General features: G+C 32.5%; 3 protein-coding genes across 3 annotated transcripts; 2 read left to right on the forward strand and 1 right to left on the reverse strand.

The window, feature by feature from the left end:
• The first annotated feature begins 7,870 nt into the window (after window positions 1-7,870).
• LOC124536521 lies at window positions 7,871-8,458 on the forward strand. The gene has a single exon (XM_047113076.1). The coding sequence runs from the start codon at window positions 7,886-7,888 to the stop codon at window positions 8,399-8,401; it is 516 nt and encodes a 171-aa protein (XP_046969032.1). The 5' UTR covers window positions 7,871-7,885; the 3' UTR covers window positions 8,402-8,458.
• Window positions 8,459-19,185: 10,727 nt separating this feature from the next.
• Window positions 19,186-19,825, forward strand: LOC124536535. Its single transcript, XM_047113096.1, has one exon. The coding sequence runs from the start codon at window positions 19,231-19,233 to the stop codon at window positions 19,762-19,764; it is 534 nt and encodes a 177-aa protein (XP_046969052.1). The 5' UTR covers window positions 19,186-19,230; the 3' UTR covers window positions 19,765-19,825.
• A 3,113-nt stretch (window positions 19,826-22,938) lies between these two features.
• LOC124536086 lies at window positions 22,939-23,733 on the reverse strand. Its single transcript, XM_047112522.1, has one exon. It carries the CDS (start codon window positions 23,678-23,680, stop codon window positions 22,997-22,999), a length of 684 nt encoding a protein of 227 aa, XP_046968478.1. The 5' UTR covers window positions 23,681-23,733; the 3' UTR covers window positions 22,939-22,996.
• Between the last annotated feature and the right edge of the window lie 2,095 nt (window positions 23,734-25,828).

Below are 25,828 nucleotides of genomic sequence, written 5' to 3' on the forward strand. Positions count from 1 at the left end.
TTGTTTTTAATTGGCGCAAATTTTTCAACATTGATAATAAAGAATAAAAAAATAAAAACAAACTACTATCGACATTGAAACGTAATTTCATTTTTGTAACACAGATTCATTGAACATATATTAAAATATCTATATAATAAGATAAATCTGAAACGGAAATACATACTCAATATTAAATTACTTACACGTAGGTCGCATTTTGTTTCGCAGTAGGCAAAGTATGAAAATTAAGGCAGATTATTAATAGATTATTTCCATAAACATGTACAAGTGATGAATGTGTATTTTATGTAATGTTACAGCGAGAATATATAATCAGGTATTTCGTAAAGTGTCCACATTATTGGAAGTTCGAATTTAAGCGAGTAAGGCTGTAATCAGTTGCTTTAATCGTAGTGGAGGTGGTTTGGCGTGGTAAATATAATTGAGCTGTATTCTATTAAGTGGAGTTTACCTTGAAGTTTTGTAACACAAAGGAAACGTATACGATTAATTGCTATTTTTAACCTATTTTGTTTAATATTTTTAGGTAGCGGAATTAAAATATCAATTGAGTTGATTACAATTTCGATTATTAGGAATTTATACTTTTAGGTAGAAATATTCCTATTGATGTATATCTGCGTGTAATGGTTGATTTTCTCAGTAATGTTATTACCGATTTATTTTTGTTTGTTGGCAACTGTTATACTAAAAAAAGGTTTGTAAAATGGCCACAAAATCTAATATGATACAACGTTCTATTTCTACTAGCACGATTCAGTTACTGTTTGTTGATTTGTACACTGATAGGAATGTTATCATAATATCTCAACATATGTTTATATTAAATCATCTTATCTAAGATCTTTGACCAAAAAAAAGTTTCACGATGAAACTTTTTTCTTAAAATAGTGACTTCGATATAAAACAATCTATAACGTTTATCATTAATATTAAAAAAGTCTCTGTTAATCGACCAAAAATGCATAAATACTGATAAAATTATTTCTAAAAGATTCAGTTTTGCTTTGTGACATTGATTTTTCTTCCGTTGATATGACTACCAATCAATCTTTTTATTTTGATATACAAATAAATATTATAATATATATATGTATTTGTACCCGTTGTTTTCGTTTTGATAAATAACATAAAAGAAGGTTTTAATACATGCTTTTTTTATTTAAGAGCAACCCTTACTTTAATTTACTGGTAATGTAAAGTAATATGTACTTTATAATATTCATAAAAAAGTTTATAGTTTATGACATTAATTACAGAAAAGCATGTTAATTTTGCACAAATAAAAGCAAGCAGAAATTAATGTCGATGAAAATAATGATGATAACTTTGCGACCGGAATCGCGGTAAAACGTTACTATTGGTCGTTTTGTAAAAGTACATATTTAAATAATTCCAGCAACATCACATATCCATACGCACGTAGCACATACACTCGTATCGTATATCTATTTGTAGACCGGAACCGTTATACAAGTTCAAGTATGTGTTTTGGTTATAGTTGCGTGACGTCACGTAGTCGGTGAGGTATGCAAATATTTACGATTCTTATCAAAGCCTTATTAATTGTTTGTATACATCAAAACAAATGTCGCAGCATAATTATTTCGTTGGTAACATATTTTTTTCTAACAGGCCACCTGATAATAAGTGGTCGTCAACGTATACAGACATTGGTCACCAACTTTGTGATCGTTAACAAAGTTGGTGGCCAATGTCTTTGTTCGTCTCAGTAGTCGTTATGTCCCTTGACTTGTAGTAACTGATTCAATCCTAGATTTGGAATATTAAAATATGAGCGTGTGTGCTTTTCATACGGGCTGGAACAATCTCTTACCAGATAGTAAAATTGTCTCTTCACCTACCCAGAAGAAATTTACTATTATTATTATCACAGTAATATATATAGATGACAGTACAAATATTTTTATATATATTTAATAAGGAATGTTCAATAAAATTTTCTAAACAAGATATCCTACGATAAAATTTTGCAGATATTTATAAGTATTCCAAAAAATTAAGTCATAAGTTACGAAAACTTTAGTAAATAATACAAAAAAGCGTAGCATAATTATTTGTTGATCTTTATACAGAATATATTAAAATAAAGTTAATTTCATATTTAATTAACATATTAATTTAAAATAATTAGTAGAACGGCGTAATTAATAATAACTTAGTTCAATGCCGGTTATATTCGTTATATATACTTATTCGAAGTAGTTGTAGTCTTACACCTTATATATAAAATAGCTTTGGTACACCATGAAAGTTCGCTTATAATATACATATATGTCGCCGATTACGAATAATTATTATTAACTCAGATGATTTTGTTGTACCTGTGAGGTGTGAATGCCGTGACAAAAAAAATACAGACATTGATAACCTCCTCCTTTTTAAATTCGGTTGATAAAGAGTCACGTGATCGGAATCGTTTGAAGGGACAACTGTCACATTATAGTAATTCTTTTCGAGAGCGACGAGTCGGAAGCTAAATATTTTTAGGAGAGATACAGTTCGGGCCTTCCAAACGGGACCGTTGGTTCACGCAACTGTGATAATTACTGCTAAAATGATATACCTACTTTATAATTTGTTACTGTATATAACACAAGAATTGTCATAATTATCATACTGTACCTTTATAATAAATTGCCTGAGACCTACGCCTGAATGAGAATATCCTAATGATGACGAGCCTGCCACTGATCTATCGCAGCCGCCGTTATACACATATATAATATGTATATCGCGTTGTTGCAACTCGCCTCTAGATGGCGGTAGGCGATAGCCTTCTATATTATTATCATTTGAACATATAAAATATTTTAGCGCAAGTCGTATCACATAATACTATTTGCACCCAAATTTGTATAGGCGTTGCTAGATATAAATTGAGTTTTTTTATTTTAATAATATATCAATTCAAAATAACTTGTAAAAGTTTACTTTGATAACGTAAATTTTGATGATTAATGAATTGAGAATTATTTAAATAATAATTTATAATTGGTGTCTAATTATTTTAGAGATATAAAACATCTGCATTCGGAATTAATAAAATAAATGATTTAGAAATTGTTTTAATCTTTAGTATAAAGCGTTGAATGAATAAGCTTGCTTTTGCTAAGTAATAGACGTGATTACCCAATGATTAAAAATAAACAACAATCAAGTATATTAAAAATATAGTTTGGATCATTATATCACGTTAAAAATTTTCGGTTAGCAAACATTAAGCTCTACTTTAAAATGCTTGAATGCAAGAACGCTTTCCTAGCCCACTAGGCTCATTGAAGCAATAACGGATTTTAGGATCAGAAAATTGTTTACATACATATTGTCACATGTAGAAATTATAATATTACGCTTGTGTGAGTGAGTTTTAAGTTCGTACTGGTTTGATTGTATAAATACAGTCAATAATGAGGAAGTTTTGGTTTGAATAAAAAAAGTGCAACAAGCACTTCTTATATACAAGGGTTGCTATAGTTCAGGGAATAAAGACATTAGGTACAACATTTAAAATCAATTTTTCACGAAAACGGTTCGTTTCCGAGAAAAATTGATACAATATTTTTTATTGGAAATTTTATGAGCTACAAATTTGATAATCACAATTTTTTCCGTAATTCCGTTAAAAACGTTTACGAGATAATCGAGAAAAATTGTTTCGCGACCTTTGACCCTTGATCATTTTCTTAGCGGCACAAGGATCAATGGGGAAATTTGTGATTTTGTTTAGAACACAAGAGGAATGTTCATCCAAAAAATCAGCTTTCTCCTATTTTTTTCCGAAGTTCGGTCATTTTTTTTTCTTTATTCCCTGGACTATTGACAGACAAAATCGTAAATAAATTTTAAATTTGATACGTAAATCCTTTTATTATTTTGTTGATTTTTCTTGAGTTTTGATAAGATTTTACGTTACGTTTTTATGTCTGGTGCATGTAAAAACATTTTAATGTTATTATAGTTAAACGCCAATTGACAAAATCTTGTTATTTTGCCTATGTCGAAATCGCTTCAAAACTGATATTTGTAATTAATAAAAAAAATCCATTTCTTTTTTTTATGTTGTGTGTACCTTGATGGTGAAGGAAAACATAGTGAATGAACCTATATGTGTCTAATTTCAACGAAAATCTCCTCATTTGAACCACCAACCCACTTTGGAGCAGCGTAGTGGAATATGCTCTTAACACCTTCCTCAAAGGGAAAGGAGGCCTTATCCCAGTAGTGAGATATTTTGACGCTGTACATGTATGTATGGTCCTCCAGGGAAAGAATGATTAAACCAGACTTATTTATACGACAATTTTCTATTTTCTCGTAATATAATACAGACCGAAATACAAATGGAGCCTGCGGTTATCGAGTTCATCGGCCGACCTAATTGCTGGGATAGCTCTTATATTTATATTGGAATTACGTGCCGAAGTAAAAATATACAGGAAAATTTATTAATCATATAAAAAAAAATTATCCTTATTTATATAAGGATAAAAAATGTTTTATTTAATTAATTTGTAATTTAATCTTTTACGAGTAATATAAAAAGTTTTTTAAATAATAACTTGTACAGAAAACAAAATGTATAACATGCATCAATTAATTGATTAATGATATGTACTGTAATATGAATGTAACAGTACGAGTACATATAAGTACATTTTAAACAGTGACTAATTAATTGATTACAATTAATTAGTCACTGTTTAAAATGTGTGCACCACCTCCGTAGCTCTTGAAATTATTTTATATTGTTTAAAAACACAACCAGCAATAGATACAATATTACACAATAATAAAAAATAAAAACAACATAAAATTAACGAGACAAAAGTTTTACTACTTACAGTTAGTCCCAAGATGCACTGTCTTATTGCACAATATGAATTAAAAAAAATTAAACATAAGCAACACGCATACATTTAAAAGTATTTTTAATATATAAAAAATATTTTTCTTCGTTGTGTTCTAAATAATCTGGTATCAAACAAATTAGTCATATTATGGGAATTAGTGGAATATTTTATATGTGGGTTTGAGTTAAAAACAAAAATTAATTTGGATTTTTTAAACCTAGATTCTGATATCCTGATAGATTCTGTATTGTATATTGTATATTCGTTTTTGTGTTGTAGTATTTAGTTGTCAGGAATGTCCTTCCTTGGGGTTGCTTGCTAGGCTAGCTTGCTTCAAATTCTATTTCATCAAATTCGGGTCCGTACTTTGTTTATTAGTAGCAGACATATAGAGATAGTCAGAGTAATTAGACTTACTTATTTGGAATTATTTTATAATATTATTTTGAATAGCTCATCGAAAACATTATACAGAACATTTATAAAGAAGTGTCTTTACTTCACCAGAAGCCGAATCTATTCCGATATTCATTTTTATAACATCAAGCCAACTTGTTTTGCATATTTATTAATTATACATATAATTTCGTCCCCTTAAGGGATCACCTTTTAAAAACGTTGTTTAGGCTATATATTACTCTTAGGCGTAATATATATATATTGATATAATAGCCCAAAGAACGACTTTTATACAGCTATTTTATAAGTTTTGCTTCAACAATTCTTAGCATAGTTTTGCTCCAGTTCAAAGGGAGCTTGAGCCAGTGTTACGATATGCAAAAGAGACAATAAAATGTCGAATTTTCATACAAAAATTCACCATAGATTAAAAGTTTCCACCATTTAGGCCCGGTTCGTGTCATTCAGTAACTTTCATTATGTAGTGACCCATTATATCTATTAATGGGTATCTATTTAATAAAATTGTGTTGTTTATCCTCGCATGTAAATACTCTGTACATAATATAAAAAAATTGAACTCAACGTTAATTACTGAAATTTATTACACATGTGATGATAAAGAGAATCTCTTTTGAAATACAACGTTTTACGACTATAGAAATAATTTAATATATAATCTATATATATACTAATATATATCCGAATCATGTCATATGTGGGAGTTGTAGAGTTGTCTTGTTAATTTAACAAGAATTTAATACGTAAAGTTAATAACAGCTAGTGATGTTATGAATGTATATCGAGTAATCGATATTGAGTCTTCCAATACTGAGTCGTCAAGTTTTGTGTTAATGTTATATTTCGAACTGATTTTTTTTTAATTGTATTCAAAAACTATGACCAAAATGAGAAATAAATACCGTTATTCCAATAATTTTATCAACCAGTGAGGTTAAAACAAATACACTTTACTAATAAATAATTTTCATAATTAAAAATGTGGGTTTTTTAGTGGGTTAAACTGGTATGTAATTAATTGAGTTAATGAAGGCAATATTGTTTCTTTTAGTTTTATCTTGCGTCTTTACTGTAAATTAAAATTTTATATTACATTTAAAAAACAACAGATTTCCTCTTTTTCATGTCATGAAAAAACCGGCAATCCAAACAAAATAGATTTATATTGTTAGTTTTTTTAGTGCGTTTTAATGTAAAATATAATAATAACACATTTTTAAGAATGTATTTTTTTGTGTACAATACTTTGTTTCATTATATTTATTTGTATCAAACATACGTTTCGGCTTTGTATGGAGTTTGTTTGGACCAGGAAACTTCGCAAGTGTACTCACAAGATTCACCATAAGTTTCTGTTTATTATTAAAGTTTAAGAAATGGAATGTTCTTGTTTTTTTTTTTATTTATTTATAAAATACTAGCGAGCCGCCACGGCTTTGCACTTCAATACTGATACTAAATATACTACTGATTTTTTTTACTTATGACAGCACATTACTAACTTCTAAAATATCAGTGTTTCTTTACTATATTGTCCATGTATTATATACAAAAAGAAAGAAATCTCGAATCACTCTATCTTTTAAAAAACCGCATCAAAATCGTTGCGTAGTTTTAAAGATTTAAGCTTACAAAGGGACATAGGAACAAAGAAAGTGACTTTGTTTTGTATTGATGATACAATATATTATGTAGTGATGATAATATTTTAAAAAAGAAATGTCAAAAAGTCGGGATGACCCAGTGGTTAGAACACGTGCATCTTAACCGATGATTGCGGGTTCAAATCCAGGCAAGCACCAATGATTCATGTGCTTAATTTGTCTTTATAATTCATCTCGTGCTCAGCGGTGAAGGAAAACATCGTGAGGAAACCTGCATGTGACAAATTTCATAAAAATTCTGCACATGTGCATTCCACCAACCCGTATTGGAACAGCGTGGTGGAATATGTTTCAAACCTTCTCCTCAAAGGGAGAGGAGGCCTTGAACCCAGCAGTCTGAATTTACAGGCTGTTGTTGTTGTTGTTGTTGATAATATTTTTTTCATTACTTTATATGTTGAGTAGTTTTAAATTGTTCTTGTGAATGATTTTATTTTAACAATCATGTTCAACTTATTTGCTTTGATGAAGCTTAAGTAAAATTACAAAAAAAGATAACAGTAAATATAAAATCCTAAATTTTATGACCTTGTATTAAATGTAGATAAAATGCAAACTAATTCGTAAGTTTAAGTTGTAAATAAAATATGCGATCAAATAAAATTCTATGGAAATTATTGTGTTTACACGGAGGTTTAAAGAATTTGAAGCTTTACGTGTATGTTGGCAAAGTGAATGGATCTTAATATGCGGAAAAATAATATTGTTTGTTGACGTGTTAAGGACTAATTTCAAACGCTGTAAGGTTTCTTATTATCTTTTTGATTGATTGTAAATAGTGGCGCCTGCGCTACCCTTGGAACGATTATCTTTCCGAGTATGATGAATAAGTAATGCACTATTGCATAATATCTAACGTCACAAAGGTATCTGGAGTAAGTCCTACAAGTTCAACTAGTATAAAAGCTTAACTTATTGAAGAATATGTCACAGTTAGCTTCTGAACTGATATCAACACAGACCAAAATGTTTAAACTGGTGGTGTTGTCTGTTGTACTGGCTTTGGCCGTAGCTGAGCCCAGCGCCATCGCTCCTTTATGGGGAGGACACTTAGCCGCTCCCTGGGGCGCTGCCCTGGCCGCTCCTTGGGGTGCTGCAGTCGCCGCTCCTGTCGCTGTGGGCGCTCCTATCGGTGCGTACAACTACAGAGGCCCACTGTCACTCGCTCCCGGACAGCCTGCCAATATCTTGGCTGCCGACGGCAGGCCCCTCGACACTCTGAGTGTTAACGTAGACCGTGCCGCTCACTTGACCGCGAAAGCTCTTGACCACGTTGGTGCTCATCTGTTGAAGAAGAGATCAATCGTCGGCGCTCCTCTGGTGGCTGCTCCTTTGGGCTGGCACGGTGTCGCAGCTGCTCGCGTCGTTGCACCCGTTGCCGCTGCACCCATTGCCGCTTGGGGATGGGGACACGGTGTACGTTTGGGACACCTTTGGTGAGGATTGAATTACGCTTGAATCATCTGAAAAATGACCTATTAAAGAGAGTTACTATTACAACTTGTTTCCTTTCCTGACCCTGTAAACATGACTACATTTTGTTGCTATTATTTTGTGTAGAGTATTTTAAAAAAATAATATTTTAGTACCTACTATTAAATTATTTCATTAAATAAATAAATAAATTGATCATCTCTCACAGAATTTCAGAGTTTAAATACAAAATAAATAAATTAACAATAATAAAAAAAAATATAATGACGTTTTAAACAAAAAAATAAATTAAAAAAATCAATTTAGTCTCCAAGTAAACATTCATCTTCGTTATATTTAAGACGTTATAAGTATTTTTATTGCGTATTAAAAAAAATCAAAAGTAGGTGAATGTAATTTTTTACGAAAATTTGTCACAAAATAAATTATCGATTCCGAGAAGAGGAATAACGAGAACAAAATTTATCGGTAAATGTAAAATGGTATAGGAATTCGATTATACATTGGATTACACTGAATTGGGAAGAATTACCTTTGTGAAGTCGAAAATGTGGCGCGACATATTTACTCTTTCTCTGAATACTTGAATTTTAATCTCTTGAATACTGCTTTTATGAACAATATATACCTAAATAAAATTAAGTTTTATCTTTATTTTATTCAACAGTAATAATAATCGTATCCGTAGCAGTTGTGTTATTTTTAATCATTAATTTACTTTAATTTTGTAAAAATAAAAATAATGATTAATTTATGACCTATTAATCATTTAAAAATATACCACACCACCATTGCGCCCCAAACCATTGGAACTATAATATTTTGTCCCTTGATTCTGTAGTTACACTGAGCCAGTGGGCTCACTCAAATCGGAACACAACAACACTGACTGCTGTTTGGTGGTAAAATATCCGCTCAATGGATGGTACCTAATCAGACTGTCTTGCACAAAGACTACCACCAAGTGTAAAAAATGTATCTCATGAAATAGACTATGACTAAAATCGTAAAGAGGAGTATAAATCTGTATACATTGTAAACAACGCCCGCCAGCGATAGTTCTGTGCTGATAACTACAAATTTAAATTTATCCATGTATCTTGCCTACATGAATCTTTTACCCCGAGCCATTATAATATTATATAGGTTTCAGTACATTAAATATATTTTGGTATAAATAAGTAAACTGTTTTTGGAATTATGCTAACCTTTTGTTTAATATACTTTACATTATGTAATAAAGATTAAATAAACACGTTAATAATAACTTGCGTAATTTATGATGTTATACAAAACCTTTCAAATGTTAGTGAAATAATCTGGAGACTAAGATAAAATATAATATTGGGACATAGAGTTATGGTTTTAAAGATAAGCTGTCAAGGCGTTAACATATCAAACAAAACCTTTATAATGTGTGAGTAACAAAATCAAATGCAAACAGTAAAATGTTAGTATTAAATTTATAAATGGGTAAAATTTGTATGTAGGAGTAATTTTCATAGCTAGCTGTCTTATTTTAATATTTTTTTCACTGGTAGAAAGTTACATTATTCCCGAGTGCTATAGGTTCCTCTGTACCGTAAAAGTTGCACCTTTGCGTATCCGGGGTTGCAAGTCCTTAATTTTTTTTATTTTATGGTAATAGGTTAGCGGACAAGCATATGGGCCACCTGATGGTAAGTGGTCATCATCACCCATAGACAATGACGCTGTAAGAAATATTAACTATTCCTAACATCGTCAATGCGCCACCAACCTATGGAACTAAGATGCTATGTCCCTTGTACCTTTAGTGACACTGGCCTACGTTCTAATTTTATATATATTGTATTACTTTTGTTAGACTTACTTAATTACATTTCATGATGATGATCAAAGGATTCATCTTAGTAATGAGATATTAGTAATACATATACATCCGGTGAATTTATCACCAGAGTTTTTTACTTAATTTTACTTCTTGTATCATATTTGAGTGCGATAAAGAGAATTACAACAGAAATGTTGTAAACCTGACCGATTTCTGGGAAATGCACAGAGAAAAATATCCAGTATTGTTTTACTGACTCTGTATGTGAACCCAGGACTTGGCAGTCGAATAAACTGCGAGCAGCTATTAGACCATATAGTCAAGAGGCATACGAGGCGTAGACTAACTTTATAACATAATATATGTTCTATAATAATAATTATTAGTTCTTTTGTTCATAAATATGACGGAAATAGTTTAGTGCACGCAAACCATATAACATTTTATAAGTGAAATAATTAATGCGTAACATAACCATATTTATATTTATTTTGAATATGTTGTAATTGTTCCTTTTGTAGCTCAATAATCATTATATCTATAGCCAACATAAAAATATTAGTTCAAATAATTTAAACAGAAGTTTTATACAAATCTAGCTGTTGCTCGCGGCTTTGCTCGTTTAAAATGGTTATAAATAACTTAATATACTAATTTAAAATTACGTTAGTTTAAGACCTCTTTGCAAAGAACACTGGTGGTTCATTCAAGTCCATGCAGTCAATTTTAAAAATTTGACTTCGTGTTTTGTTAATTGACTTAAGCGCGAACTGTTCCCATTTGAACTTTAAATAAATATTACACTGTTTCTCATCTATAAATCTATCATCAAGTGATTATCGTTTTCCCTATGACATTACAATGTTCTGTTCCAATCTGAGTTGGAGAAATACACATGTGGCAGAATTTCTATGAAATTAGACACATACAGGTTTCCTCACGATGTTTCCTTCCACCGCCGAGCTCGACTTAAATTGTAAACACAAATTAAGCTTATGAATATTCAGTGGTGCTTGCCTGGGTTCGAACCCGCAATCATAGGTTCATATTGCACGTGTTCTATCCAAAGGGCTATCTCGGCTCTCGTCTTATAATTTCTAACCATTTTCCCAAAAATATAGTTTCATGTCTCTAACTTCAAAGATTTATATTTCACCCCGTAGGGCTAAAATATCCAGAAAATTAAAGTACGTATCAACTTATTCTTAACCAATATCCCAAAAATAATGTTTTATGTTTTAACTTAATAAATGAGAGGCTTTCGCACATACTTTATTTAACCCTTATTTTTCCCTTTTAGGAGTAGAATTTCCATATATGCTGATATAGGTGTTTATTTATTAGTAATTAAACGCCCGAAGACATTTTATGATGTAAGATAGATCATAAGATTGTTGTATTTGCAGATACAAATAATGGAATTTAAGTTATATGAATAAATCTTTATATTTATATGTGTTGCATTATTTTATTTTCAGAAGTGGGATACGACTCAATCACTAATATAATTTTTTTTTTTTTTTGCAGTTTCAAGTCAACGTGGCTTCGTTATTCCGTCATGGATCCTGCTGTTATAGAAAGCTTACTCAAAGCTATCAGAGATGCAGTTGCAACAAATCACCGCGAAGATGACGTGGTGCTGCCACCCTTCGATCCTGATAAAAATGACAACGGAGCAGAGAGTTGGTGCCATAGCATTGACATCGTCGCAAAGGATCTTGGATGGAGTAGTGCTACTGCAGTGGTTAAGGCAGGTAAGGCCCTCAAGGGCTCTGCATTACTATGGTACGAATCGTGGGACCCGGAGGAGGGTAGAAGTTGGGATAACTTTAAAATGACTATAAGTGACTTGTATCCAGAAAAACGTAATTTATCCGAGAAACTTCATAAAGCTGTACTTTTTACCTCAGATTTATCTGATTCATATTGTGAATATGCTAGAGAAAAGATTAGGCTATACAAAAACACCAAAGTAGCATTTACTGAGCAACAGTTAGTCCAGCTTGTATGCGGAGGTATTGTAGATGATAATATTAGAATGGCATCTTTCAACAGTCGTGTCGAAAATACCGCTGAATTAATTTCATTATTTACAACTTATGTTAAAATACCCAAGAAACGATTGGCAGACGAAATTATTGATATACACGATATACCCACAAATAGTAAGCGTACAAAATTTGAAGACACTAGAGAACGTCGTTGCTATAGTTGTGATAAATTAGGTCATGTTAGAAGTCAGTGCTTTAGAAACAGAATTACTAGGCCGGAATTCAGAAATTATAACAACTTCAATAGCATGAGATATTTTCCTAACAAAGTGCAATGTTCCTTTTGCAAGAGATTAGGCCATGATGAATCCATTTGTTTTTATAAGAAAAAGAGTATCGAACATAATAAATCAGAAAGCCAAGATAAAACAAGTAACGTGAATTGCTTAAGTACAAATCTGAAACTTACGGAAATAAGTATAAGAGATTGCAAAATTATGGCACTTATAGATACCGGTGCCAGTTGTAGCGTAATTAAAGAGTCAATTGCTAAACAATTAGGCTGTAATGTCTCTCCTTGTTCAGTAAATTTAGACGGACTCGGTAACGGGAAGTTACATGTCTTTGGTATTATGGCAGTGCCAGTTAAATTTAATGAGGTCTGTATAGAAATAGAGTTTTACATAGCAAGAGATAAGGACTTTACCTATGATTGTTTGATTGGTAGAAATGCTATTAACTACCCGGATATAGCTATAGTTATAGACTCAGATGGCTGTAAGCTTATTCGAACGTACACACATGACAAAATTAATGTCGTTACCCGATTGACTGATATCCATTCAGAGCTAATTCATTTAAGGGAATTGACAAGTCATTTAACACCTACTTTGCAACTGTCGATCAAAAACCTCTTTGTTAAATATTCTTCTATATTGCCCACTACAGAAAATCTTGGTACTGTAAATACTGGCGAATTATGCCTTAAATTAAAGAAAGATGAGGTAATTAATTATCGCCCATACCGTTTGGCTCCTGTCGAGCGAGAAAAAGTTAAGGAAATAATTAATGACCTTTTAAAACAGAAAGTGATCCGAGAAAGTGACTCCTCGTATGCTAGTCCCGTATTGCTCGTTAAAAAGAAAGATGGTAGTGACCGATTATGTATTGATTATAGAGCCTTAAATAAAATTATAGAAAAAGAACGTTACCCTCTCCCCCTCATCGATGATCAAATTGATAAGTTAAGAAAAGCTTGCTATTTCATCTCCATTGACATGAAAAACGGTTTTCATCAGATACCGGTATCTCAAAGTTCCATAAAATACACAGCTTTTATTACACCCGATGGGCATTATGAATTTCTAAAAATGCCCTTTGGAATATGTAATGGCCCATCTGTTTTTCAAAAAGCTATTACAAAGGCTGTAAAACATCTAGATTTTTTGTTAGTTTACATAGATGATTTGTTAATTCCTTTCCAAACAATGTCTACGGGTCTAAAATATCTCGAACAAACTTTTGATGCTCTGAGTTCGGCCGGCTTTACCGTAAACTTAAAGAAATGTAAATTTTTTGTTGATAATATAGAATATCTTGGTAGAAATATTTCGAAAGATGGCGTTAGGCCAAGTGACAATAAAGTTTCAGCACTTATTAACTCTCCTTTACCAACTAATGTTAAAGAAGTACGTCAATTTATGGGGTTGGCAAGTTATTTTAGAAAGTTTATACCTGAGTTTGCCTCACGCACTGCTCCCATTAGTAAACTCACAAAAAGTAACCAACAATGGATATGGGGTCAGGAACAGAATAATGCTCGTAACTATGTTATTCAACATCTGGTATCTAAACCACTATTAATTATATTCGACCCTGTCCTTAAAACAGAACTGCACACCGATGCTAGTTCCATTGGTTACGGTGCTGTCCTGATGCAGAGAGTTAAAAACCAAAACAAAGTTGTTGCTTACTATAGCAAACGCACTACACCCGCGGAATCTAGGTATTGTTCTTACGACTTAGAAACATTGGCGATTTTTAACGCCTTAAAGCACTTTCGCGTTTATCTATTAGGGATTGAATTTACCATAGTCACAGACTGTAATGCTATCAAACCGACTATGAATAAAAAGGATTTATCACCCCGTGTAGCTAGATGGTGGACCTTTATGCAAGATTTTCAGTTTGACATTGTTTATAAAAAAGGAAAGTTTAGTTTTTGTAGGTCATGTAGATTATCTTAGTCGAAACCCTGTCGTCAAAATTGTTCCGTCACCCCCTGTAATAATTAGTATTCTTAATGACCCTGATAGACCGCCGTCATGGTTAGAATTAGCTCAACAAAATGATAATGAAACCCAATCCCTGATTAATAAGGTTCATACAGGCGAAGTTGATGTCAATCAATATGTAATTATTAACAACTTACTACACTATAAAAGCAAACCAGACTCAGTCCCAAAACTTTTTGTACCAAAAGGATACAGATTAAGTTTATTACGGTTATATCATGATGACAACTGTCATGTGGGCTATGATAAAACTATGAGTAAAATCCGTGAAAACTTTTGGTTCCCTGGCATTGCTGCGTTTACAAAAAAATATATTCAACATTGCTTAAAGTGCGTACAGCATAAAGGTACCTTTATGCTGTACGCACAAAGCAAGCAGGGCCTAAACAAGGCTTGTTACATCCGCTTATAAAATCAATACCGTTTCATACTTTGCATCTTGACTGCACCGGACCATTTAAACAATCACCTGAGGGATATAAACATGTTTTATTAATTGTGGATGGATTCACAAAATTTTGCATCTTAAAACCGCTCAAAACTCTCAATTGTCAAGAACTTTTATTTCTGTTACGTGAAACAATAACATTATTTGGTTCCCCCTCTGTTGTGGTCACAGATAGAGGCACCAATTTCAGTTCTATAAAAATCCAGTCATTATTCCGCGAAATGAATATTGAGCACCATATGATATCAACAGGAACACCACGTAGTAACGGGCAGGTAGAACGATATGTGGCCACTGTAATTAACATGTTGAGTAGTACTATCAATGACGTAACAGAATGGCCGAGTGTCATATGGAAGGTACAACAATCACTAAACACTACTGTTCAGAAATCCACCGGATTTTCCGGATTAATTGGTAGAGAAGGTAATATACCTCCCATACAGGCTCGACTGACTGATGTTGTTGATGAGTCTACACAAACACCTATTAACGTACATGCTGATCGTGACCTAGCTCGACAAAGATTGAATAATATAGCTGATAAATTTAAAGAACGGTTTGATTCCACCCGCCGGACTAACATGTCTTTTAAAGTTGGGGACATTGTATATGTTAATCAAGATCATAGAAGACACGATAAGTTAACTGTCAAATTTAAAGGTCCGTACGAAATAACGAATGTCTTGGAAAATGATAGATATTATTTAAAAGGACGAAATAATCTGAGAAATATTACTGTAGCTAAAGAAAAACTTAGAATTTGGCCTGGTGAATGGGTGGAACAAAACGCTGCTTTTGAACAATCTTAAATGTTATAAATAATATTAAATTTTTCCTCCATTTCGGAACAATATCATCATTAATTAGTTTGTTTTATTGTTTATAATTTAGAAATTTATAGTAATTTACTTTTTAGGTATAGATTTAGTTAACCTTGTGTTGTAAGAGACTATGGCAATTAATTCATTTGTTATTTATTTTGATTCTCATGATTGATGGTGTACAACATATTATATTTTTTTTTGAATGATTCAAATGACTATTTTATTTTATATATTATTATTGATAATAAAACATATTATTAGTGTTTGTGTGTGTGTGTTGTGTATATATATATGAAAAAAAAAGAAAACAAAAAAAAAAAAAAAAAAATTAAAACCGCTGGTCGGTCGCTGCCCTGATACCTGTCTGAGAGTCACTGGCAGCGGGTGATAGGACTTGTATAAGAAGGGAGTGGCTATTAGAGTAAAAAAAGAAAGGAAATTAAAAAAAAAAAAAAACCGCTGGTCGGTCGCTGCCCTGATACCTGTCTGAGAGTCACTGGCAGCGGGTGATAGGACTTGTATAAGAAGGGAGTGGCTATTAGTGCAAAAAAAAAAAAAAAAAAGTATGAGTTATATAATTATATGTGTATGTCTCTATGTATATGTCTGTATATTATTTATATATCCAAGTATATGCTGTATGTAGAGCAGGTACTTCGAGAGCGAAGTACTGGTCAGTCTGGCCGTGATAGATTATTATACTAATAGCAATTGAATCATGTTTGTAAAAAGTATAATACTCGTTTATTACAAGTGTTGTGTACTGATCAATCATTGAGGGTAGGTGAAAAATAAAAATTATTTCAAGTAAGTGCGGTGTGAACCGAGATATAAAAGTATGGTGACTGGTCTCTGGGGTAGTTTTTGTTCGGCCGCCGAAGCGACTAGTTCAAAAGTTAAGTATTTCAATTATTATTTTATATAAGCAGTTAATAGCGTAGTCACATATAATTACAGTTTGTATTAGATTATTTAAATGTATATCATTCTACTTAAAGTGAGCTTGTATATTCATAGTTACAGATAATTAGCTATAAGACCATTCAATGTAAGATATGATAAGTAATATACGTATATGATGTAAGATAGATCATAAGATTGTTGTATTTGCAGATACAAATAATGGAATTTAAGTTATATGAATAAATCTTTATATTTATATGTGTTGCATTATTTTATTTCACGCTTTAGGGCTAGAATATCCGGATAGGCAAAATACATATTTACTTATTTTTAATGAGTACCCCAAAAATAAAATTTCATTTCTCTAACTTAAGAAAATGACGGACTACCATAAAAAATTTAAACCCTTACCACAAAAGTCCAAAAATGCTCAAATAGATATCGACTTATTTTTAATCCGTATCCCAAAAATAAAATTTCATGTTTCTAACTTAAAAACTGACGGACTTCCATAAAAACGTTTAACGCCTATTTCACCCCCTTAGAGGTAGAATTTCTAAAATTCCTTTCTTAATGGGTGCCTACTCGATAAATCCACCCTACTCACCAATTTTCAAAGCCCTAACTTTAGCAGTTTAAGCTCCGCGATGATGAGTCAGTCAGCCAGGACTTGTTATTTAATATATATATATATATAGACTAAACTGGGCAACAAAAATGTATTCATGGAGGGTCCAGTCATTAATTTGGAAAAATTGGGTTAGAAATGCAAATGAACCGAGAAAGCGAAATTTTGGATTACGTGTGGAATGGCTAGAAAATCTTAAGTTCAAAGTGTCGAACAAAATATCCTTGTCTGTTTTCCGCCATTTTGAAAAAAGGGTTAAATTAAGTTTTTTTAGAATAACTCGGTACCCCCTCGAGATACGATTTTTTAATTGAATACTTTTTGTTGCTCTTTGTGCGATCTCCAATTAAGGTTCTATACATTTTTCACGTATCGATCAAAATTATCGAGATATCGATAAAACCACAAAAATTTGGGAGAAAAAAATTGTTTTTCACCATATCCTTTTTTTCGTGAATGATATCGAAAAATGTCTGGACTTGTAGAGCAGCAGACCTACAAACCCATTTTTTGGCGTCGCGCGCCTTTTTTGAGATGCGTTCAAACTTTTTATTTGGGATTTAATTATCAAGGTGTTTGGACATCGGAACGAATTTAATAGTATATATTATTAAATAACAGACAATGAAACAAATCTACCTTTATTACAATAATAATAAGCCAAACGTTGCCGTTCCGAGCTATTGCTTCACAAAATTATTAAGCTAAAGTAAGGGTCAAGGAAGGTCGAGGAAACGGGACTCCAGTGGTCGCGATGCTGCGTAGCGTTGCTGTTTTTACAGGTTTGATTTCCGTCTGAATTTTTTTGTTCGGAAGTTTCACTTTTATTTATATTCGTCAATTTGTTTCTTCGCTGATTTTATGAGCCTTATATTAACGAGTACTAATCATCGTTTCATTCATAATAAGTGTAAAAATTCATAGAATATACGAGATAGGGTACACCTATGTTCATGTAAGTGTTGGCTTTTTGCTCCTAAGTCATCAACCATAAGATTTATTTAATTGAAATCAGTAGATTGAATAATACAACACGTTGGGGATCTTCAGCCTATATTTGTAATATTAGTAATTATCGATTATTTACATATGTCGCCAAATAAGTCAGTGCAGGATGAGAAGTTTTATTAAACGGACCTAAAACACTTTCTTCTTCGAACATAAAGTAAAGAAGTCTGTGCGAGGTATGTTTATCGGTAGCGTCCAATCAAACTAGGTTAACGATCGTTTTGATTGATCTTTGTTATAATAATACAGTATGATGGTAAAGAATCCTGTATATCTAATATTAAATACCAGTTACATGTGTAACCATAACGTTAAGCACTAAAGGAGGATTTTTACAAATAAAAAAAGATATAAATTAAATTTAACTAACTGTAATTTGTGTATCATAAAGTATCCATACTAATCAACAACTATATAAACAGTTTAAATATACCCATAAAAGAAAAATTAATTCATAAACTTATTTTAAATTTTTATTCGAAATCCTTGTGAATCTTATTGATTATTTCTATACTCCACTTTGAGTGTTGTTAGTTCAAAGCTGTTGATCAATGAATCTAGTTATGGAATTTTTAACAAATTTAGGATAAACAACATATTTGATAATATTATCAGCAAAGTGAATGGACCTTTATGCAGTCCAAGGTAAACTCGGAAGTGTTATTATATTGTTAGAACAGCTGTGACACTAATTTAATACGCTGTAAGGTTTATTATATGGAATTCAATTACTAAAATGCGCCTGCGCTACCCTTGCAGTGATTTTCTTTCCGAGTATGATCACCGGCCAACGCCCTGTTGCATATTATGTGACGTCACAAAGGTATTTGGACTAACGCCTCCAAGTTCAACTAGTATAAAAGCTAAACCTTAAAGGGAATAATCATCAGTTACTTTTTGAACTCTTAACAACACAGACCACAATGTTCAAGCTGGTGGTGTTGTCTATGGTCCTCGCCTCCGTGGCCGCCAGTGGTATTGCACCTTTATGGGGTGGGCACTTAGCTGCTCCATGGGGCGCTCATTTAGCTACTCCCTGGGGTGCAGCCATTGCTGCTCCACTCGCAGCTCCAGTTGCTGCAGCTCCACTTGCTCCAATCGGCGCGTACAACTACAGGGGCCCACTTTCTCTTGCCCCTGGACAACCCGCCAACATCTTGGCTCACGATGGCAGACCACTGGATACTCTTAGTGTTAACGTTGACCGTGCTATTCATTACACCGCTAAGGCACTCGACCATGGCGGTGCTCATCTGCTGAAAAAGAGATCAGTCGTCGCTCCCTGGGCTGCGGCTCCATGGGCCGTTGCTGCTCCAGCTGTTGCCTGGTCACACTCTGCCCGCATTGATGTTCCTGCTGCTCGCGTAATCGCGCCTGCTCCCGTGGCCTTGGCTGCCGCCGCACACGTTGCTCCTTGGGGCTTGGGACACGGCGCTCCTTTGGGACACCTTTGGTGAAAAGTACAAAGAAAATAGGCTATAATCTTAAAGACATGATAATAAAAGAGAGTTATTCACATTTTTGTGTTTTTGTTGTCACTTTGAGTAAGGTCATGAAAAAAAAATATGTGTTTTTTATGATCTTTGATTGCTTACATTATATATATACAGGGTGTTTTGTAGAGGGTCCGACAAATTAAGTGGGCGTGTTTGGAGGCCCATTTTGAGAATACAAGTTGCCCAAAAAAAGTCAAAACCCATCCATTTTTTTTAAAGTATTTTTTGTTAATTTTTCGATTTTCCACCGAAATTTTACCTCCATAACATTTTTAAAATCTGTTTTAGCCTGGATAATTTAACTTTAAGGTCTCTGATACGTCTTTAGGCGTTGCTGGTGCTGGTGGTGACAGAGAAAGAAGAACTAATAACAATAGTTTTATACCTGGTCGTCGTAGTAGGCCTTAACATAGATGACACGTTTTTTTATTGTTATGGTTGTTACTTTGAATCTTATCTTTACTCCACAAGCTGATAAGTATTATAGCAGTTTTGTATGTCGTTGTAACAAGTGATAAACAGAGAAGTTTTTGAATGAATTTCACCACCAGAATTGCTTAAGTTTTTTTTAAATCGTAGTCAAAGTTGAACTTTGATATGATTTTTTATTTTATTTTTTGACTTGATGACCTCTTTATCAGTTAGTTAGCTCTAATTCTATCTAATTTTTCTAGGCTTTTCGATGCTTAAAGATGTATCAGACACCAAGTTAAAGTTAAATTATCCAGTTTAAAACAGATTTTAAAAATGTTATGGAGGTAAGGTTTAAAAAACCTCTACAAAACACCCTGTATATAGCCTATAAAATCTGATTCTGAGTATAATTTTAAAAAGAATACATGTAAGATTTACACGTATTTATTCGTTTATTCAAGTAGAAATAATGATGACTGTTTTAGTGAAATAGTCGGAATATTATTAAAAAATAACATTTCTTGTGTATTTTTTTATCAGCAGGCAAAATTATGATACAAAATTTGAGTCAATTTAAAGCTCATAAAATATCATCAAACGCACACATATCAAAATAATAGACAGTTTAAAAAATTTGAAATGTTAATCTTTGAAAGATTACAGAAGTTTCTTGTAGATATTGATATGTTCTTTCATATTTTACTTGTCTCATGACGTTTCAGAGGTTTTACACGTTGCGTTATGTTAGTTAAGTTTTAGTAATAATCCCTAACTTTTTCTAGCAAAAAATATAGCCTTTGTTACTATACTTGTTGTTGTTGTATAATCGTTTTAATTTTAATTTTTAGGTTTATAGATTTAGTTCCGATAAAGCTTATATACAATACGGTCAATGAAATTAAAACCTAAATATATATTTTTATATACAGCTTAATGTGTTGACATAGTCCGAGAGATAAAAGTCCTTCTTGGCATATCGAGAGCAATAATCGTAAACTACGAAAACTTTCATAGTATTATGTCTTACGGTATTTTGCTACCAGGTAACGCAACAGATTATTTTTATTCTGCAAAAAAAGTGTCCAATCTATTTATATTCTTGCCGCTCGAGCTCTCTTATTTTAATAAGATGGGTGTACTTACAGTTGATCACAGCATCCGTACAATATTATGCCCATATTCAAAACAAACCTTTTTTTTATCTGACATTTAATATCAATTCATGTCAATGGACGAAGATTAAGTAAACATTAAATCTTACTATAGAAACGAATACGTTGCCCCAGGAAGAATGAGAATATAATTGTTGAAATTGGAAACTAGGTATTTAAGTTTACCTTATACAATAATTGGCATTATTTAATGGAAAAAAACATCTCATTCTTCCTGGGGCAACGTATTCGTTTCTATAGTAAGATTTAATGTTTACTTAATCTTCGTCCATTGACATGAATTGATATTAAATGTCAGATAAAAAAAAGGTAAATATGGCTTAACACAAATCGTGTTTAGAATTAGATTTTAGAATTATTAACATTAATAGAAACACTGTTAAGAGCAGGTGGCACTGCGGAAAAAAAAACAAAAAAACCCATTCAAATATTCGTTTCTTATAGCAATTTACTGTTTTGTCCTATTCGCTGATACTTGGGGTAGTGGTGCAAAAAGCTTCATTATAATTATTATATCTCGCATTATTGCCCCAACTGGTGAGGAAAGGGCTGCTGGTAATGCATGCCACCAATGCGTGCGGGTAAATTTTGTACATATTTGTCATAGTGGTGGTAGTTTCTATGTAATTCATTACTGTAACATGAGTTTAAAAACAATTTGATTTTCTCTGGAAAAACTGTAAAAGCTACAAAAACACCTAGTATCATAGACGAACGAAACGAGCAGGGGTCTCACCTGATGGAAAGTAACTACCACCGCCCTTGGACATCTGCAGCACCGGGGGGCTTCCTGGTGTGTTGTCAGCCTTTAAGAAATGTTTAGGCTCTTTTCTTTAAGGTTGATGGAAAAATCACCTGCGAAATATGGTTCCATAGAGTTTTGAACACATTTTAGTAGGCTTGCAACGGTTTTGTCCACAAACGCCATCACTTTATGCTGGAGACTTGGTGCATGCGTACATTTTCTTAGGAAACGTTGAAACGAGCAGAGTAACGAAATATATAACTCTTAACAGACGTCTCGTTATCACATTCCGTCATTGGTTTGAAGACTGATAGTGGCGACGCCGCTTCTTCTGCAGTGCTGCTATTTAATATGCGGTATAAACTGATTTAATCAGTACATATAACTAAATTAACGGATGATATGTCTTTAGTAATAAATGTGAAGATGTCTTTTTGTAAAGCTTAATTACTAAATCAATATACGCTAAACATTCTAGAGAAGATTTTAGTATATAATATTATTAAATACTTATTAGTATGTGTCATATGTACATATATAACTAGTTGCAATTAATTCATTAATAAAAGTGAAAGCATAATATATATATATATATATATATATATATATATGTATATTATGCTTAAACATTAAACGTCTAAAACTAGTTTTATTTACGTTATGTAAATGACCTTTATCAACAAATTATTAAAAACAACAATTTATTAAAATACATATAATTAATCACATATTTTTGCGTAACTCTGAACAAAAGAACATTAACTTACATTTCAATAATAAACAATAAAATAAAATTCTTATGTAAATCATTAAAAATCGGTTTTATTTGCTTTATATGTACAGTTTATAAACATAAGACATTTTACAGGACGTGAGTGATAGGAGTTGCGGCAAAAGTGACTGGGCTGATGTGTGTGGCGATGGGTGTCGGGTAGGCGTAGGTGGAAGCGATCAGTGGCGTCCTAGCGACGGTGACTGTGCTGTAGGGAGCAATGAAGGCAGCTGAACGTTTCTTTAAGATATGTGCTTCACCGTTGAGAGCCTTCGCTGTGTAATGAGCAGCACGGTCCAAGTTCACGTCCAATGTATCAAGAGGCCTGCCGTCAGAGCCCAAAATGTTAGCGGGCTGTCCTGGGGCTAGCGACAATGGTCCACGGTAGTTGGAAGGCTGGAGAAGAGGCGCGGAGTAAGCCAAAGGGGCGTACGCAGCGGCGTAAGGGGCGGCGTAAGGGGCGGCGTAAGGCACGGCGTAAGGAGCGATGAAAGCAGCGGAGCGTTTCTTCAAAATGTGGAATCCGTTGTCCAGGGCCTTAGCGGCATAATGAGCAGAGCGGTCCAAGTTCACGTCCAAAGTGTCCAGGGGTCTGCCATCAGAACCCAGGATGTTGGCGGGCTGACCAGGAGCGAGAGAGTATGGTCCGCGGTAGTTGTAAGGCTGGAAGAACGGCGAGTAGGCCACAGGAGCTAAGGGCGCCACGTAAGACTGGAAAAGGGCCGATGCGGACACCGCCGCCAGGACGCAAGACAACACCACCAGCTTAAACATTTTGTAAGTGGTCTGTGTTGTTTTCTGAATTCAGAAACACTGATGCTGTTCAAAAATTTCAAGACTCTTTTATACTCATACATACGAACAACTTTAGGGGCGTCGCCGGAATAAATTGTCGACCGTGAGAGGACAACTTTTGATAACATACTAAAGTTCACTTGAAAGGGCATTTTTTCATTAGCTGGTGAATACGATTCGATGATTGTAAGCGTTGTACTTGATTTGTGATTTTGATCAATGAGTTTTGAGTGCCTATAGTATTTCAGTATACATTATAAGGTAAGTATAAAACAAATAGTATACAATAAATATTTATTCGGCGTGTATATAGTGCTTTTATTATTTAACAATCTACTGATGAATTATAAATGCGAAAGTGTTTGTTTGATTATTATTATATTCCGCCTCTCATCATTTATGTATATTGTATAATGTAATGTTATCAGTGCATGAAGCATTGTGTCGTTTTTTTGTAGTAATCTACAAAATTAGTTTACTTTTTATCGAGGAATCGTTGTCAGAATTATTTATAAGTATACCCCTCAAATGGCTTGTTTACATGTAAATAAAAAATAAAATAATTACTTTATGAAGTATTTATAATTGATTCGAGTTATTATTAAAACAAGTTTAAGTTTGACATCGTATTATTGCGTGAATCAATGTCACGAAAATAGTGATGGTATTTCTTATTTGTTGCTGTTATTTCAATACAAATATATTAAAATAATACAGGTAATAAAAATGAAAAGAATGCATAAAAATACTTGTCCTATACTAATCCATCTTTCGTACTGTCAAGTCGAGTGCTGTACAGCTATTCTGTAGGTTAAAATCGAGACTTAAACGTAAACACGATCTTAAAATGCCATACAGTGGAACAATATTACTTATAATAATCGTATCGTAACATTTAAAGAATACAAGCATACAAATAAAGTGTCACACTCATAACTGTTGTCAACATTTTAAGAGTAAATATAAAGTAATTCCAGAACAGCCTCAGTCATGTCCGACTACATGTCGACATTACTTGATAAATTAGCAATTATTATTGACAGTAGTAGTATTAATAGAAACCGCTTAATGTCATTTATTTGTTATTGATATGATTAAGATTTATGTTTGCGATATAAATTAAATTTAAACTATGAGAAATATATATCTTTACTGAAAAATAATATGGCGAAAGTTTGCATGCATACATTTTTGTTACTTTCGTAAAAACTGCTTGATGGATTTTAATTAAACTTTACAACAATAGCTAATATATCAGAAAAGGGCATAGGCTATGATTTATACGGGTATTGTTTGAAGTGTTCAAAATTATAACGATAAGGTCACCTAAGTATGAAAACATGCTGCCGTCTGCGAGCTATTTTGATTTGCGCTTCGAAACCCATAAGAGTTATACTTTATCTTAATTTGCCGTACAAAAAAGATCCGCACCAACATAGATCTTTTAGGTGCAGTCCAACATAGAGAACGAAAAATACAATAACATTGATAATTTATAAAACGCGAGAGAAGTCACAGTTAAAAACTAGTAGTTTCTATTTTTCTTTTAGAAGCTTTTATAAGAACCACAATTTAATCACCGTATTCCAAAAATATGTTTAAATTACAATACAATACACTTTACAGATAAAACGAAAAATTTATTATTATTTATTACAATATACCTACTTCATTGTAAAATAAAATTAAAATAATACAGATAAATCAAAGATTAAAAATATAATTGTTTTTTTTTGCACAACGGGCGGACTAATGCTACTAATAAGCTCTACTAATTACCTATCTCTTTCATACAACCCATTTTGAGAGAGATTTAAAAAATCAATCTGGAAGGATAGTGCAGCTATAAACTTATATACAAATATTGACACGGTAATACATATACTTAAGACACCTTTAAAATATAAATATATTTTTATAATACATAAAACATTAAACAAGAAAACTTTTAACTTTTAACTTGAGTCGTCTAAATTATTACCTCGGTAATATTTTAACTGGTTTTTTAAATATAGAACTAGACTTTGTTTTTAATATTTTGTTTTCTCGAAAAGTATTTCATAACATGATATTTATGGAACGATATTTTCGTTTAAAATAAACAAATGAATACACTTATAACGTAAA

The sequence above is a fragment of the Vanessa cardui genome, chromosome 16, assembly GCF_905220365.1.
Source record: "Vanessa cardui chromosome 16, ilVanCard2.1, whole genome shotgun sequence".
Lineage (NCBI taxonomy): Eukaryota > Metazoa > Arthropoda > Insecta > Lepidoptera > Nymphalidae > Vanessa > Vanessa cardui.

Excerpts from the sequence above, each read along its gene's own strand:
- LOC124536521 (XM_047113076.1), top strand. The coding sequence starts at position 7,886 with ATGTCACAGTTAGCTTCTGAACTGATATCAACACAGACCAAAATGTTT.
- LOC124536535 (XM_047113096.1), top strand. The coding sequence starts at position 19,231 with ATGTTCAAGCTGGTGGTGTTGTCTATGGTCCTCGCCTCCGTGGCCGCC.
- LOC124536086 (XM_047112522.1), bottom strand. The coding sequence starts at position 23,680 with ATGTTTAAGCTGGTGGTGTTGTCTTGCGTCCTGGCGGCGGTGTCCGCA.